Source organism: Chaetodon auriga, chromosome 13 (assembly GCF_051107435.1).
Source record: "Chaetodon auriga isolate fChaAug3 chromosome 13, fChaAug3.hap1, whole genome shotgun sequence".
Lineage (NCBI taxonomy): Eukaryota > Metazoa > Chordata > Actinopteri > Chaetodontiformes > Chaetodontidae > Chaetodon > Chaetodon auriga.
In genome coordinates this window covers 695,001-713,081 of record NC_135086.1, presented here as the reverse complement: position 1 = coordinate 713,081, position 18,081 = coordinate 695,001, and the positions used below count along the sequence as shown (strand labels likewise).

The window sequence follows — 18,081 nt, the reverse complement described above, 5'->3', positions numbered from 1 at the left end:
CATCGTATTGAGGATCATTTCTGCCAGAAAAGAATAAAAATAATGGAAAAGAATGGGGGAAAAAAGTACAAGTTTGGACACATTCTTGCTCACAGCTGCTGAAGTCAGACTGAAGATGTTTCATTAAACATCAGAATCTTTCTTCTTTGCTGTGAAACAAACTCTGTTTAATGACACACTGGAACATGATCAGCTGATCGATAGATGTGATTAAGCGGCTCTCTGGCAGCTCAGCAGCCGCCTCACGTGTCTGAAGATCTCCTTCATCTTCAGTCCGTATATCACCGGGTTCATCACGGTGGGGACCACCATCACCAGGACGGAGGCGGCGGGTTCGCTCCCGCCCTGCACCTGGCGCTGAAGCAGCTCGAAGGCGGTGCTGACGGAATAGCTGAAGAAGACGAGCAGGTGAGGCAGACAGGTGTGCAGGGCTTTGCTGCTGAAGGCCCGCGAGCGCCGCAGACAGACGGAGAGGATTTTGCCGTAGGAGAAGAGCACGAAGGCGACGGGTAGGAAGACAACGACGGAGGAGCACAGCAGTCCGTACAGTTCGCTCAGCAGCGCCGCGCCGCCGCCGCAGCTCAGGCTGACGAAGCTGTAGACGTCGCAGTAAATCCTGCTGAGGCGCGAGCGGCAGAGCGGCAGGTGGCTGGCGAGCAGGACCGCGCCGCCAACCAGGCCCGCCGGCAGCAGCCAGCAAAGCAGCAGCAGTGCCGCCACAGCGGCAGGAGAAACGAGCGCGGCGTAGCGCAGCGGGCGGCAGATGGAGAGGTAGCGGTCGAAGGCCATGGCCGACAGCAGCATGAAGCTGGAGCCGCCCAGAGAGAACACCACGAAGGCCTGACACAGACACGCCGAGCGGGACACCCTCACGAAGCCGCGGTCCGCCAGGACGTCGGACAGAAGTTTGGGATAAACCGCCATGCTGCCCGCGAGAGAGTTGAGCAGAACCGCGGCCACGAAGGCGAACATCGGCCGGCGAAGGTTTCGCTGCGAACAGATGAGATAAAGCACCAGGGAGTCAGTGAACAACACGAACATGGAAACAGTTAAAAAGAAGAAGAAGAAGAGTGAAGTGTGGTCAGACAGCAGCATGAGACCGTCCAGGGTCAGTGACGTCACAGAGGTGACATTTGGCTGTGCTGACCTCATGAGGGGTCAGAAGAGGAAGAGGAGGAGGAGGAGAAGAAGAAGAAGAAGAAGAAGAAGAAGAAGAAGAAGAAGAGGAGGAGACAAAATCAACTCAGTATCTGAGTTCAGACTTCAAACAGCTGAACGAGTTTCCAGACGTGAGCTCAAAGTCTCTGCTGGTTTTATCTCTCTGACCTTCATCCTCTGTGGAGCTCATTAACCAACAAGTTCTTCAGCTCTGTCACACGTTCACATTCGTTCATTCATCCATTATAATGACATTCAGTTATTTTTATTTAACAGATACATTTCAGGGTTTTTTTTTAAAGTAAAAACACATTCGAATGGAAACAATAATATGAAAGTCGTCTTTTAAAAAGTAATTTACATGTTAATTTGAAAGATTTGACGAATTCATTAAGTGACAATTTTAGGGGATTATTAACTTATGTAAGAAATATTTTAAGATACAAATTAGAGACAATTATTCAGTAATCATGAGATACACCAGGTGTAAAGTCGATGGTCAATTTGAAAAATGTAGACAGATGTATGAAGTATTAATTATCTTACTTTCATGTCAAACAAGCCCTGAAAGTCACTGCACTAAGGTCACTGCACTAACGACACTGCACTAAGGCCACTGCACTAAGGTCACTGCACTAAGGCCACTGCACTAAGGTCACTGCACTAACCGCACTGCACTAAGGTCACTGCACTAACCGCACTGCACTAAGGTCACTGCACTAACCGCACTGCACTAAGGTCACTGCACTAACCACACTGCACTAAGGTCACTGCACTAACCACACTGCACTAAGGTCACTGCACTAAGGTCACTGCACTAACCACACTGCACTAAGGTCACTGCACTAACGACACTGCACTCACCACACAGAAGCACACACTGCACCTTGGATCAGTGGTGTTTCTCGGTTCTCTCTCTTTTTTGTCTTTGGCTCTCAGTTTCGAGCTCATTGGTTCTTCTTGAAGATGTAAATCTTTAAAAACGCCTCACAAGTTTCCTCAAACAGCTGCTCACTGTAGTTTCTATCAGACAACAGGACATACAGCATCTGCTGGGACTATTTTCAGCGGCGGATGAATCCACTGTAGTGCTGTAGTGAGTGTGTGTGTGTGTGTTTGTGTGTGTGTGTGTGTGTGTGTGTGACTGAGTCAGATTAAACTACAGTGTGTGTGTTCATGGTGATGAAGGAAGATGTCAGCCAGAACTGACAAAACAAAACAAAACATCAGATTCATAAACTCTTCATGTGACCTCACCTGAATCTGTAGAGTAACTACAGGTGACAGGTAAATGTAAATGCGCAGTATTTCCCTCTGAGATGTGCTGGTAGAGAAGTAAACAAAACATGAATGGAAAATACTTGAGTACAAGTACCTTAAATTTGTATATAAGTACTGCACTGGAGAGAATGTACTTTGTTGGTAACTGAATCAAACGTGAAGTTCAGCTGACAGACTGACTGTTGTGTGTTACAGTATGAACAGGTGTTGGCTCTCAGGTGTGACTGTTGACTCTAGATGAGTGTGAGGTCAGAGGTCACAGAGATCTTCAGCTTTAACAGCATGTAGATGATGTCATGGCACCCCTGTTGTTTGTCCTGAGAGGACGGACTCTGCGGACCAATGAGCTGCTGGTCTTAATGAGAGCTGATTAACGAGCTGCTCTCAGGTGACCTCATTAACTCACCTGGTGTACTGACCGTCCGTCATCAACCATAACAACCACCTGACTGTGTTCACCTGTTTGAGTTGTTTGTTTGTTCTGAGGTTTAAGCACACAAACTGTTCAGAAGTAACATTGTGAGGTTATTATAGTTCAAATCAGTTAGAATAAAGTTCAAATAACTTAACTGTGACTCATTTATTGGATCTGTCAGATACATCCACCCACTGATCTGCTGGAGGAAATATCTGATTGTATCACTTCAACTGTAATCAATGGGAAATACTGATGTGATACTGATATCAGACCTATCTATCTATCTATCTAGATAGATATAGATATAGATATAGATATAGATAGATCAGATAACAGCTGAGTCGGGTTTCGTGACAATGTGGTCGATCGTATCTATTTATTCCATTTTGTTTTATAAAGTTAGCAAAGTTGAAGTCAAGCCTGTTGTTGACTGACAAACTGCAGTTATTTAGAAAGACGTCAGATTTTTGATGGACAGGCAACATTATGTCATTTATTAATTTGTGTATCTGCAGCAGCTTCATCATCTACAGAAGATTTTAAGGAATGAAAATTAAAAATCAAGTCAAGCTGAACTTCACTCATTCTATTATTATTTTTCAAACTGCTGTCATCAATAAACCTCTAACGTGTTCCTTTTCTGTTTGTGGCACCTCTGAGCTTCCAAACAATGGGACTCAGTGATTGGTTGTTTTACATCTCTGTCCGGCTGCTGATTGGTCGACTGAGCTCAGTCAGTTGCTGAGAGACATTAGAGACTCTCGTTAAGGTGAAGTGTAAACTGTGGTTAGCCTCGTGGTCTGGATGTGGACAGGAAGTAAACCACTCTGATTGGCTCTCACCTTGTTGTCACTCATATTGCGTCAGAGGACATTTACATGAATTTGAGCTTTTCTCAGCTTCCCCTCACTTCCTCAAGTGTCACATGTTGCCAAAGTGTCTGCCAAGAGGCTAACGGTGATGGTTCAGGGTCCCGCTGGCTGTCCCTGTGGTCTCTCTCTCATACAGGTGTTTGCACAGGTGTACCTGTTCAATGAAAAGCCCTTCATGTGACATCAGGAAATGGGAGGTGCATGAACCGCCCACCGCGACGACCTATGAAGCCCATCCAGCGAACAGCTTCCTGTCAGGACCAACCTTTGAGTGCACGCGTGGACGTCTCGTTATGATCACCGAACGGTCGTATGTTACAAAATTAGTGAGAAAGTCACGACGTTAGCGATAAAAATAGCGGACCTTTGAGCTGCGCCTGACACGACGGACGAGTCCACTCCACTGGAGGTCGTCATCGGGGACATTTCCCTTTCATTGATCAGTTTCAGGTAATATTGGCAGCCACAGACAAACAGCAACGTGAAACGTGACAGATCTGAGTGTTTGTGTTTAAAAACGACCGTTAGCTCGTCATCGACGACAAGCTCCTGAGTAAAGTCCGTAAAGTCTGTTTGTGGTCTGCGAACATCACACACGACAGACAGCAGCTCTTTGGTTCGTGATCAGTTTATTTGGTTTCTGTGAGTAACTACAGTCGTAGTGTTCTCATACATGTCATCTGCAGCTCATCAAACTCATATATATATTTATAAAAATTCAAGAAACATAATCTACATACATCTAATACAAAAACAAATCAGTCTAGGAGTGAGTCCACTGCTTGGCTTAGTATGGGGGGGCATTAATAAATGTGACAGATGAAGAAGACGGATGCTCAATGATAATATTAGAATTATGAATCTGTGCATTAAATAAGTCTAAAAATACAACATTCTTAAAAACAAACAACAACAAACAACTTGAAGGTTGAAACAAGAAGAAGGCGAAATGCAGATGATCACACGCAAACACACACCGTGAATTCTGCAACAAGTTTCTTTGGTTTTGGTTGAAGCTCGTCGAAGCCTTGAAATAAATGTTTTAAAGCACAAACAAACTGCTGGAATGTGACAAAAAAACAAAACATCAAGTTCAAAGGTACGACTTCGACGTCGGCGCGAACACGTTAGCGCAGCAGAGACGACTGAGCGGACTCGCCGAGGTCGACGCCTGTGGGCGAGATTTTCACCTCGGCTCAGAAAACTGGGTGAGGCGTTCAGGGACGCTCTTCTTCAGATTTATCTTTTGATTCTTAATTTTGAGGTTCAATTTCGTAAAGAAAAGGTCTTGAAAAGAGATCAGATCTGTAGTTTATGACAAAGTGTCTCATAATTACGAAACCCACGAAACTACTAGACCTGCGTCTCGTAGTTATGTAGTTTTGAGGTATTTCCATCTCGTAATGACAACATACAGATCTGTTTTATTTTAAAAAAGATTTCATAAAACAAAATCTGCTTCTGCAACTATGAGCTGCTGAGTCATAATTACCAGATTTAATCTCCTAATTGAGACAGAAAATCTAATTATGAGAAGAGTGAAACATCTCATAATTCTGAGACAGTTAAGAAATAAGATGACGAACCTTTTATCCAATGAGAAGTCATAATGAGGGTGAATTCTTAGAAACATGTAATATAAATGATTGATGTCCATAAACTGATATTTGATGTCCTGATTTTCATAACATCTCTGAATGTCCTCCCAGTTCACGATCAATGACGAATGTTTGGTACAAAACGTTTAATCACGCAGACTGAAAAGTTCACCATGTAGCTTTAAGGCTAACCACGCTAACCACGCTTACGACGCTAACGACGCGAGGCTGAGGTGATCTCAGCTGTCAAAAAGTCAAAAATACAAACAAGACAGAAAGAAAAGTGCTCAGACAGAAAAGAGCCAAACCGACGCATTCAGCGTTTCTGGGCCGAACACGTCAAAAGCAAACGGGGATCAGCTGGTTATAAACTACAACACGTGTTACATCATCATCATCATCACCATCACTCACTCGCTCTGAGCCTGACACTGACACAGTCGGGTCACTTAAACTTTCAGATGTTTGGATTTTCTGCTTTTCAGCAGCTCGAAGCGGTAAAGACATGAAACCGTTTGGAAGACTTGATTACCCAGAAACCACCTGTGGTGAAGTGAACTGGTCCCTACGCGGTGCTGTCGAGTGCTAGCGTTTGCTAGCACTGAGCTAACATTAGTGAGGGTGATGTTGGCTAACAAACGTTAGCGGTCTATCTGAGTCAAAGTGAAGTTTATCAGTAAAATCTGGATCATTTTCATGCCTTTCGTCTTCATCACACCGTTAGCTGCAGCGCTAACACGATTCAGTATTTAGCTTCCTCCAGCTTTTTATCTCTTATCACAGCAAACCACTTTATAGTTAGGTGCCCAAACTGTGAATATAAAGCTGTTTATCTGTGTCCTCATCATTCTGCCTCTTCACTGCTTCCTCCGTACCGTCTTCTTCCTCACCTGGACTGCCACAGGGAGCAGGTCTGGTACACCTTCAGTACAGTTTTCATGGTTCAGTTATACAGAGAGCTGAAGTCCCACGCCCAGCAGCAACAACTACATCTCCCATGAGCCTTTGCAGTGGGAAGCTGAATGTTGTTTATTATACCACTGATGAAGACGAACGTTCACATTTCATTAATATTAGAGTTGAACTCTTCATGAAGGTCTTTCCTGTCCAGCTTTGAGCCTCATTCTCAGATTAAATCTTACCTGACGTTTGTTTTTCGACAGCGTTCAGCTGCCCCATCACTTCTCTGACAGCTGGTAACTGTTAACGCCTGAACGAAAAGATCACTTTTAATGTTTCAGGTCAGTGTTTGCTCGCCAACAGTCGATAGTCGTCAACCAGCTGATGTGTGTGTATGTTTATAGAAACATGTATGTGTGTGTGTATATGATCAAAATGGCTCCATGGCGCCACTCGTGGTCAAGACGTCAGATGTTATTTTAATGTTTTCTAAGAATGGGCAGAAAAGAACAGCAAGAGGAAACCGACCAATGAGAAGAGTCTGAGCTGAGAGGGGCGGGGCTTCTGTTCTCAACAGGTTTCATGTGGGTGGGGTTTAGCGCACAGTTGTAATGTTTTGAATGAAGTCCTGTTTTTGGCGGGTGGAGGTGGACTGTGGGTTTTCTAAATTTGGGTTTTTGCTCATCACATGTTGGTTACAAACTCCGCCCACCTGCTCCTCCAATAACAACAACACAACCTGATACTGCCGGGTACGTTTCTCCTGCTCAGGGCTGACAGGCAGAAGAGGAGCACCTCCTCCTCCTGTGGGAGTCCAGACCAATGCTGCTCTATTCCTCCTCCTCCTCCTCCTCCTCTTCTTCTCCAGCCATCACCTCCACCAGCAGCTCGGCGGTGCAGGTCGCCTCCCCCAGACTGTTGACTGCCTTCACCGTGTACTTCGCATCGTCGTCGCCCGACACCTGCAGGTACGAAGACGTGGTTACTATCGGCAGTAACACCTTTGTCTCCTGTGTGACGTCTTCACATTAAAAAACAACTCGTGTCCTCGAACTCTCGAGGACGCAGCACGATCAGCTAGCAGCGTTCATGCTAACACCACCTGCTGAGCCTCGACACACCTGTGCCTGAGTGAGGTGACTAAACAATCTGACCTCTCAGAAAAAGGTGCGTCTGATAATGAGCAGACCTCACCGCCTCGTTCACTGGACTATACGTCCAAATAAAACCAGACAGACAGGACAGGACAGCTTCCGGTCTCACTGCAAATCTCTGCCACCATCACTGGTTGGTCTGAAATGCATTCTGGGATACTTGGCTACAAAGGTGAGCTCCAAGAGTCCACTGATCAAATGAAATGAAAACATGGGGATATGAGGGCACAAGGACACGAAGACGTGAGGACATTCTTCTGACCTGAAGGACTCATCTCTGTCAATGTCCACAGCCGCCGGGACAACCTGCTAAAATGTCTTCTAACAGCTGATTGGTGTATGTATTCAGGAAGTCAGTGGGTGCAGTGGGTGTAGGGTATGTGGGGGTGGGGGTGGTCCTTCGGTTGGACTGTTTCAGGGTTTCTGAGGGTCTAAAGGACAGACTTAGTGGATTTTGTCTGTCTCTGCTGGAGCCTCAGAGCTCAGAGAAGACGGACGTCATCGAGACTTGTGTTTATTTATCGAGTCTTTACAGACTGAATGAAAAAGGCTCAACCTGAGCAACAACGGGTGACCTCTGACCTCTGAAATGACCAAGCTGCAGTTCCCGTCTTCATCGTAGTCGATCTGGAAGTGTCGGGTCTCTTTGATGGGTTGCTCATCTTTGTACCACACCACCTCCGGATCGGGGTAACCTGGAGACACAAAGACCAGATTCACCATCAGTCCGTCCATCGCTTCAAACCAAAAATATGGTCTCAAAGAAGCTGACAGGATGAATCTTTAGCTCAGCTGAGAGCCAGAAAGCTAACGTTAAGCTAACGAGAGTCGGCGTCAAAAACAGCCAGACTGAACATCATCTGACATCACGTCACTGTCCCCCGATCAATATGAGGACGATCACTTCTCGTACCTTCGATCTTGCAGTCGAAGCGAGCGGCGCTGCCCTCCACCACCTCCACGTCTTTGATGACGGAGCTGAAAGTCGGCTTACATTCCGTCTTCTGCTCGTACTCCAAACACTCCAGGAACTGGTTATCCTCTGAACACACACACACACACACATGCACACACACAACATGACAGGTGAGACTCACCTGAGAGCCACTGAAATGTCTACAGGTGAACCACAAGTTCTACATTCACTTATGGACACACACACGGTCACTTCCTGTCTTACCTTCGGTGGGGGAGCCCTTCTTGGCGCTGACTCCGGCCATCATCGCCATGGACGACAGTCTGCCGATGGCTCGGACGGCGTGACCCGTTTTCTGCCGCAGGAGAACAAACGGTCACTTCCTGTTTATTATCTTAACTGAAGCCACGTTTCCTTTCATCGTGTCGTGACTTTGACCTGTCTGTCTCCTGTGCTGTGCTGTGATTGGTCACACATTGGAACTGAAAACCAGTGAACCTTTGGATGATCTGACTCGTCATATATTAACAGATTTATAAGAACATTTAATATTTATGTCACGTGATTTTCTGGTGTTTCAGAGGGACGGTGAGGAACAGCTGATCGTATCTCAGACACGTCCTCTTGGGAGTCGTCTTCGTCAACTAAGATGTCCTTCACCGTCTCCAGTGCAGCAGGTCTGAGGAACCTGGCCCCTGCTGGTCTTGGTTTCATTCTCGGCCAGCTGCAAACGCTCCACTTCTCTGTGCTCGTGGTGGAGTTTCGGTTGGTCTGAGATGATCCCGATTCTGATCTTCTTCTCAGTCACACCACTTCTCATGGTCCATCAGCGTTTGGGCACAGCCTCTTCAGGGACTCCCCTGTGGTTGGACTACGTCCTCGTTACCTGTGCAGTGCTGATTCATCCTCGTCACTCTCACTGTGATGAAGTAGTTCTTAGAAACCAAAGACCAGGACTCAGCCTGAATTCGACTGATCCAACAGCAGAAATCTCACACAGTGGGATGAAGAATCCTGATGTCACAGACCTTCACTCATTCTCTGAAGGTGTGATGTTGTTCTGCTGAGTCATGGTGTTTAAATGTGGTGTCATGTTTCTGTCCTCCTCATGTTGTTGTTGTTGTTGTTTACCTGCCATTTCCTCCTCAGGATGTACTTCTTCATCCTCTCCTTGGAGAGCTTCTTGGCCTTCATGGTGTTGGTGTCCTGCTTCAGCCAGCTGTGTTCATAACACTGAGCACAGGTGAGCCGAGCCCTGACACACACACACACACACACACACACACACACACACACACACACACACCACAGGAGAATGTAAGTAAGTACATTTTCTTAAATTTAAAATCGTAAAAGTACGACTCTGAGCTGCTTGAGTATTTCCATTTTATGCTACTTTATTTATATATTTTATGCATACTACTGCAGCAGCTAAGCTAACTGCTAATGCGCTAGCCTGGACAGTAAGAGACTGTGTGTTGGTGTTTTATGTTTGTTGTGTTGAGATGATTTTAGTGTAACACTGTTCTTTTCATGATGTTGTTAAATAAATAAATAAAAACTAAACACAGTGCAAAAAAAAAACAAAAACATGCTAGCAAGCAAACATGTAGTGCTGTAGTGCTAGCTAGTGATAATATTAGCGCCCTAAGCTAACTGGCTTGCTAAATGCCAGTTAGCATGCTTGCTAGCAGAGGCCAGTGAGCAGGCTCCTGTTTTCTTACTTCATGTCTTTCTTCAGCAAGTTAGTGATGAAGTCTTTGGCGTTGTCAGAGATTTCATCAAAGGCCTCGTCCTCAAAGTCCCAGGTGGCCGAGGTGACGTTGGACAGAGTCTCATTGTCGTTGTCACCCATGAAAGGAGACAGACCGCTCAGCCTGAAAGGACAATCATTCAACAAAGCTAAAGTAAACTCAAGAAACTGAAACTATTCTGAGCAAAACTGGACAAATTTAAGCAAAATGAAGCTAAGCTAACGGAAGATAGGGCAAAAGAAGCTAAAGAGAACTGGAAAACAACATGAAGCTAAGCTTTGCTAAAACACAGCAGAGGTTAGCTGAGTTGACAGCAGTTTAAACTGAAGGTGTGCTTAGCGATGCTAACACAGAGGCTGTGAACGGACTCACAGTATGTAGCAGATGACTCCTATACTCCACATGTCGGTGGGATAACTGATGGCTTCATAGTTGATCACTTCTGGAGCCACAAACTCTGGAGTCCCAAACAAAACCTTCAGAGTTCCTGCGTTTTCTGTCGGAGAGAAAACAGCTGAATCAATCCATCAATCGATCGATCGACTGATTGGACAACAGGGGAAGACTGTTGGTGTCTCAGGACATCTCGCTGTCTCTGACTTCACTGCACTGAAGCTCAGCTCCGCTCTCAGCTAAATGCTAATGTCACCACGTTAGCTTTCTAAAAAGCTAACAAGCGGCACCTCCTGCGGCGGTTACCTAGTCGTCTGGCGAGGCCGAAGTCGATGAGTTTGATCTTGCTGCCGTTTTTGTTGACGCACATGATGTTCTCTGGTTTCAGGTCCAGGTGGACGATGCCCTGTTTGTGGATGAAGCTGACGCCGTCGATGATCTGCAGCATGTATTTGATCACTTCCCTTTCTGTCAGCTCAAAGTCTTCATCGATGATCCGCTCAAACAGCTCGCCGCCCGAGATCCTGCACAGCCAAAACATCGGGTTGCTATGACAACTCATAGCATTACAGAAAAGGAGCCTCCAAGTTGAGCAAGTTATCCATTAATCACAGGTGTATCACCTGAGCGCCCGTTGATCCCCAAAAACAATCTGTCAGCTGTCAAACAATCCAAAATACTGTCCCATACCTAAGTTGAGTTGTATTTAAGTTCAGTTATATTTTAAGTTATATTTTAAGTTCCTCTGGTTTCCTGCAGATTGTCTCAGTCATGAAGCTGCAGATAAAAATCTGACCTGAGAGGAAACGAGGGCAACGCTACCAAAATAAGAGTCTGCATGTAAACAGCTTCCATCCTGTTCTCCGTCACATGAGCAGATATTTACTGTTACTCAGAGTCAGAACACAGAAACCAACAGACGAGAGCGTGTGTGTGTGTGTGTGTGTGTGTGTGTGTGTGTGTGTGTGTGTGTGTGTCATCTGCAGGTTCATATTTCAACAATAAAACACGTGAACATGCTTTAGCTAACAACCTGTCAATCAAAAGTGATTGAATTGTGGATGTGAGTGTTTCTGATGTTTTCTAGTTGTCGTGGACTTTCCAAACCTTCAGTCAGTTTTCAGACGGACTTCCTGCCTTCCAGGCTGCAGCTGGCTGATCACAGAACAGTTAGTGTGACTGGGAATAAAACCCACCTGCAGATCACTGTTTCACACATTATGTCTCATTTGTTTAAACCACAGGTTGTGATTTTATTGACAGCTAACAAATGAAGTAACGAGTTAGCTTTAGAGGTGTCTTTATGCTAAGCTAAGCTAACCAGCTGCTGGTTGAAGCTTTATATTGATGGCAGAGACACAAGAGTGGAACCAACCTGAACTGTCAGAGAGGAAGAGAAGAGGATCTGAGGAAATGTTGAGAGTTAGCGGCCGAGCTAGCTCTGAGCGTTTCTGACTGAACGAAATGATGAACAATCCTGAGAGCTAATGTCAGCAGATCAAACTGCTCAGAGTAAACAGGAAGATGCTAAAGTGTGCTAGCACGTTCCCGCTAGCATGTTTGGTTTGCTGCTCTGCAAGAGTAAAACACGTGAAACCTGCTGCGTCAGAGCGAAGCTTACGTACATCTCGAGGACCATGACGATGTCGGACTTGCCCTCGAAGGCGTCCACACACTGGACCAGTTTGGGGTGATGGAGGCTGTTCATGATGCCGATCTCCTGCCGGACGTTCTCCTTCTCCTTCGCTGAGTACGCCTTGATGAACTTCCCCGCCCAAACCTTCTTGGTGGCCTTCTCCACCAGTTTGAAGACCTGACCGAACTTCCCCCTGTCACACAAACACAACACGCTGTCTAGTCCAGAAGCAGAGGTGCATTGTGGGTGAGGTGTGAGTGGGCGGAGCCTTACGTTCCCAGCCTCTCCTCCACGTCGTACAGCTCCTTCACCTTCACGTCTGCTCTGATGGTCACGTCTCTGTACTCTGGCACCTTTTCTGAGTCTGACACAGAGAAACACAGAGGTCAGAGGTCAGAGGTCACAGAGGTCAGAGCTTGTGGTCACTACATGTCAGGTTGTTGTTGTTGTTGTTGTTGTTGTTGTTGTGTAGCTCTCATTGTGTTGTGTGATGTGTTCATGCTGTGTGGACATTAATCAGCTGATGGAGTAAACTGACGACCAGCTAAGGTCAGTGAATGTAAACAGGAAGTACCTTCATCCTCCTCCTCTGCCTCACCCTCTTCCTGGTTCTCTGTCAGATGAACCAAACAGCAGCAGAATTAGTTCAGTTAGTCAGTTTAGTTCAGTCACATCACTTCAGCTCTGCCGTTAATTCAGGTTTAATTCCATGTTGTTGACGTAGTGCCGGTTCGGTTCTGAACCGGACTCTGTGCACAGGAGCCTGTTCTGCACCGATAACCACAGCACACCAGAACTCGCGTGATGATCAGATGATGACCATAAACCACCTCCAGAACATCAGCAAGGACAGCGGGACACACACAGACATCAAGGTCAGACTGCTCAGGGTGTCCAAACACTACGGCCTAAAAACAAAGGTCAAAGCCGAGTCCGTCCTGGTCTGAACAGGACTGAAGCATCAAGTCCTCTCGAGATCACAAAGCTGGAATTATACAGAAAAAAACAAAAGAAAACCTGGACCACCAAAACTGAGCTGGAACAGAACTGTGACGAACGAGGGTCTGGACCGATGGAGGTCACTGACTGTGGCCTCATGTCCAACAGGGATGAAGGAGGTTAAAGAAGACTGAAGTTTTAGTTTTCTCACCGTCCACCAGTCCGACAGTGACGGGCTCAGATTCAGCACTGGGCTCGCCGACCCCGTAGATGTTCACCGCCCGGACACGAAACTTATACTGACGTTCAGGAAGAAGGTCCTAGAGAGGGACAAAAGCTTTCCATTTAGATCTTTTAGTTAGTTTGAGGACAAACTTCAGACAAAAGGTCTGAGGGGCGTCTCCACCTGTCGTGTCACTGCTGGTTATTGACTGTCACCTGTACGTTGTAGGAGGTGCTGTTGCAGGACACCAGGTGTTTCCACTGCTGCTCCACAGAGTCCCAGATCTCCAGGTTGTAGGACTGCACGGCGCTGCCTCCGTCGTAGGTGGGACCGTACCACGACAGAGTCAGACTGGACCGCCGGATGTCGACGGCTGCGGGGACCTTCGCTGGGGGGTCGGGTTTATCTGAGGAGGGAGGGAGCGGAGAGAAAGCTGCTGACTTCAGGCCATTCAGGGGCACAAAGACATTTCTGACCCCTGGAGGCTGCAGGGGGTTCTGCAGGGTTCATCCTCTGAGGATGTGATGTGTGAATGGAGTCCGTAAATGTTCCACCACAGAGATGAAGAAAATAACTGTACACTTACATCAGTTATCATCATCATCATCATCATCATCATCATCATCACCTTTAAACAGAGACCTGAACCGGAATACAGCTGAAAATCTGTTTGTCCAGTGGAGTCTGTGGAGACCTGAGCTGTCCACAGCACATTCACACGACTGTGGACGAGACATGACCTCGCAAGAGACTGTTGACCTCTGACCTGAGACACACTGACCTTTGTGAGCTCAGCCAATGGCTGAAGGGCACAGGCTGACTGCTGGCTACAGTCACGCAATACCAGCAGGTCAAAGGTCAGCTGAGGTCACAGAGACAGTTTTACCTACATGTGTGCAATCAGGTAAAGAGGCAAGCTGTCACCATGGTAACAACAAATGAGTGACAGCTGGATGAGCTGCATCAGGTTCTGGTTCTGGTTCTGGTCCTGGTTCTGGTTCTGGTTCTGGTTCTGGGTCTCTGGTCTGGACAGAAAAATGTTGCCTGAGCTGCACTGTTTATAGCTACACACACAGACACGCCCACGCACGCACACACACACACGCACACACACACACACAGCGTTGCCATAAAAGGCGTCCGCCTGCAGCTGAGCTCAGCCTGCAGACACATCATCAGCGTCTGGCTGTCACACACAGACTGAGGACACACAGGACCATCTGTCTTCTTCTTCTTCTTCAGCCTTCGTCTCTTTGTATCGTGCCATTTTGCTCGTGGATGATCAGGAAGTGAAGCCAGATGTTGAGATGTTTCTTACCGACGATGGTGAGGTTGAGGGCGGCCTGTCGGAGGCCGAAGCTGTTCCTCAGCTCGATGGTGTAACAGCCGCAGTGCTCCTGCTGACCGCTGGAGATGGTGAGTTTACTGCTGCTGTCAGAGCTTTGTATGGAGATGTCAGCTGAGCCCTCCTGGATCTGACCACACACACACACACACACACACACAAATACATAAGACACAATATAAGAGCGCTTCAGTCCAAACAGAAAGAGATCCACAGTTTAAACATCATGTTATTAAAGTCTCACCTGATCAGACCACAGAGACCTGATCAGACCACAGATACCTGATCAGACCACAGAGACCTGATGGTAGTTTAAAGCTGGACTAAACCAGACTAACAGTCTACGGTCATGCTAGCAGCTCTGTAAGGCTAGACACAGCTAAATGCTAAACATCAGCCTGCTAACATGCTAATGTTTAGCATGTATAATGTTTTCCATGTTCACCAAGTTTAGCTGGACACACAGACAGACAGACAGACAGACAGACAGAGAGACAGACAGACAGACAGAGAGACAGACAGACAGACAGACAGGCAGACAGACAGACAGACAGACAGGCAGACAGAGAGACAGACAGACAGACAGACAGACAGACAGGCAGACAGGGAGACAGTTTCTCCAGTTTACTGAATAAATCCACATGAAGACTGCAGTTCCAGTGAGTCAGAACACACACCACCGATCACTTCTTCACTTCAAAAACACAGACTGACATTTTGTTTTCTGCTTCTCCTGTTCAGCCAATCACAGCATCAATAACCACAGTGTGTGTGTGTGTGTGTGTGTGTGTGTGCGCGCGCGCGCCTCACTGGTTTCCTGAACTTCAGCCAGGTGCAGTTGATGGGCGGAGCTCCGGAGAACTTGCAGAGGATTTCCACCTTCTCCCCAGCCAGGATCTTCATGTCCTCTGGGAACTGCAGGATCTGAGGAGGCAGAGCTGCACGCACACACATCAACGATCAACGATCAATAACCACCAGATGATCGAGTCACACGCACAGTGAGCGTGAACAGTCCAACAGGTGTGTCTCACCTTGTTTGGGTGGAGTCTTGGCGGTCGGTTTCTTTATTCTGGCTTCACCTGAAACACAAACACAGCAGACGCTCAGAGACAAACCGCCATGTTGGACGTAGGACACACAACACGTTTCTGTGACAGGACATGTTCGTCAAACAGACATATTTGAGTCCGGTGAGGACAGTCCTCAAGCTGTCAGAGGAGACATTTACATATCGTCTCTGGACGTGTCCTCCCGTCTTCAGCTGGACAAGTCAGGACGTCCACGCTGCTGAAGCAGCCGTCCATGTGTCTGCTGGGACACAGCTGCAGATGTCCACTCATGTCTAATTCCTAAAGTGACTGAGGAGGTGAACTCACGAGACACCGGTCCAGAACAAAGCTCGACCTGGACTGATGGAGGACAGAGAGCTGCAGGACAGCGTCCCCTCCAGGTGAGAGGACATCTACAGAGGACTCATCCAAACAAGGACAAACACAGAGGGACACACTGAGTCAGACCATGTTAGACACACACACACACGCACACAAACGCACGCACACACACACGTGTTTTAACAGAACTTGTTGGGACGGACGTGGACAGCGTCTGAAGCAAACAGGAAGTGTGTTTCACTTCTTCGTGGCTCAGAAGAAGAATGTGACCGTCTGTAACGACCATATATGGTCATTCTAAAAATAGTCCTCAGGATGCAGGAAATAGTTCCTGGAGGTTTTTGTTTGTTCTGACATCTGCAGAAGAAGAAACTGAAGAATCCAGAGGTGTTGTTATACGTACTGTTGTACATTTATTTCAGTGTGTACTTCAGTACAAATGTGAGGTACTTGTACTGTACTCAGACGTGATGTACGTCTTTACTCTGAGTATTATGCACACACACAGACTTGTATTTGCTTTGGATAAGAGCGTCTCCAAATGACTGATTGTAATTGTCTGTCCCGTGAAGCTGCTTAGCTTAGCTTAGCTTAGCTTAGCTTAGCATGAAGACTCTGACAGCCCGCCAACATTCAAGGACAGCTGAACATTTTGAAAATACCTCCACGGCAGCACTGACACAACAACAGACCCCTGACCTCTGACCTTTAACGTGTCCCTGGTTCCTGATTGGTACAGACAGTGATGACATCAGACATAAACACAGCCTGACATTTGTTCCTCCTGACAGACAATGCACTGCCTCGTCCTCTGACCCGCAGTGACTCAGTACGTCAGTGCTGCACTCTGATTGGCTCTCTGCTCTGTCACTCACAGGAGGATTTTCATCAGCTGGTTCTTAGCTCTGATCTCAGACGAGTGTCATTTGTGGTGGAAGAAGTACTCAGATCTTTTACTGCAGTAAAAGTACAAATACCACAGTGTAGACATATCAGGTGACCTGAGTCACATGACTCGGTTTGAGGACGTGAGACTGGTTCAACTAACACATTCAGGACACGACCACCAAGACGTCCCACATCCGTCAAACCACAAAGAAAAGGACGCTGAAGTGAGATCGATGGTCGATCTCATCGATCAGACTGATGATCGAGCTCATTGATCAGACCGATGGTCGATCAGATCGATGATTGATCTCTGGTTGAACCTTCCAGCTGTTTGTTTCAGTGAATGAGCTCAAATATTTTTCATCCATCTGAACAGAAAATGAGCTTCAGAAGCTGCAGAGACGTCAGCTGATCCTGAGGTCACACCAGGTCACAGACACACACACACACACACACACACACACACACACACACAGAACACACTACGGCACTAATGAAACGATTGAAGAGGATTTGTTGTGTTTTTGTTTCAAAGCTACTTATTCTACCACTGTTCATGACCTTTGACCTCAAAAGAAATCCAGATTGGAAGAATCGGGCATGACGAAGATTCATCATCACAACCTGGATCAGTCCTGATCCTTATCCTGATCCTGATCCTGATCCTGATCTTGATCCTGATCCTGATCCTGATCCTGATCTTGATCCTGATCCTGATCCTGCAGGTCGGCTTGGGAAAGACTGGGGAAATCTGCCTGAAAACACTGGAACCATTTCAAGACAACCAGGAGTCAACAGAGACAGCATGATGAAGAGGAGCTGATGAAGAGGAGCTGATGAAGAGGAGCTGCTTCGCTGGACGGTTGTAGAGGTTTAATCTGTGGTGTGAAGTCTGAGAGGGGAGGGAGAGTCGGGGAAACCAGGCCATAAATGGAAATGTGGGAGAAGAGCCACGAAGAGCTCTGAAGCGTTTTACAGCAGGACACTCCCCCCCCCCACCTCCCCCCACCTCCTCCCACCTCCCACCTCCCCATCACCCCCCTGCAGTCATTCCGCTCTGCTGTCAGCTCAGATCTGCAGAGGACTCACTGTGCCTCAGCCCAGTCGTGGGTTAAACTCTGGAGCGTCTGTCTTTCACGTCTTGAATGTGGACTGAAGTCAGCGTCCTGCTCGAAGGCGACCAGCAGCTACAGCAACGTGTGACTGAACGCT

General features: G+C 47.0%; 2 protein-coding genes across 6 annotated transcripts in view; both read right to left on the bottom strand.

Annotated features, from left to right (window-relative positions):
• Positions 1-210: 210 nt before the first annotated feature.
• LOC143330772 (olfactory receptor 6N1-like) lies at positions 211-3,714 on the bottom strand. Its single transcript, XM_076747533.1, has 2 exons — positions 3,700-3,714; positions 211-990 (listed from the first exon to the last, which is right to left on the bottom strand). Exons 1-2 carry the CDS (start codon positions 3,712-3,714, stop codon positions 211-213), a joined length of 795 nt encoding a protein of 264 aa, XP_076603648.1.
• Positions 3,715-4,341: 627 nt separating this feature from the next.
• mylka (myosin, light chain kinase a) overlaps positions 4,342-18,081 on the bottom strand; it is a 52,815-nt gene continuing 39,075 nt past the window's right edge. For 4 of the 5 annotated variants that reach the window (XM_076746253.1, XM_076746254.1, XM_076746255.1 and 1 more), the window contains 16 exons: positions 15,622-15,669; positions 15,398-15,525; positions 14,561-14,717; positions 13,458-13,648; positions 13,231-13,339; positions 12,655-12,693; positions 12,354-12,444; positions 12,070-12,273; positions 10,751-10,968; positions 10,424-10,547; positions 10,022-10,174; positions 9,429-9,552; positions 8,562-8,652; positions 8,295-8,423; positions 7,964-8,076; positions 4,342-7,189 (listed from right to left, as the gene is read on the bottom strand). In XM_076746253.1, the coding sequence (XP_076602368.1) occupies positions 7,058-7,189; positions 7,964-8,076; positions 8,295-8,423; positions 8,562-8,652; positions 9,429-9,552; positions 10,022-10,174; positions 10,424-10,547; positions 10,751-10,968; positions 12,070-12,273; positions 12,354-12,444; positions 12,655-12,693; positions 13,231-13,339; positions 13,458-13,648; positions 14,561-14,717; positions 15,398-15,525; positions 15,622-15,669 (2,051 nt within the window). In that variant the 3' untranslated portion in view covers positions 4,342-7,057. Of the gene's footprint in view, positions 7,190-7,963; positions 8,077-8,294; positions 8,424-8,561; positions 8,653-9,428; positions 9,553-10,021; positions 10,175-10,423; positions 10,548-10,750; positions 10,969-12,069; positions 12,274-12,353; positions 12,445-12,654; positions 12,694-13,230; positions 13,340-13,457; positions 13,649-14,560; positions 14,718-15,397; positions 15,526-15,621; positions 15,670-15,818; positions 16,117-18,081 lie in introns of those variants that run through there. The other variant, XM_076746257.1, reaches the window with a different exon arrangement.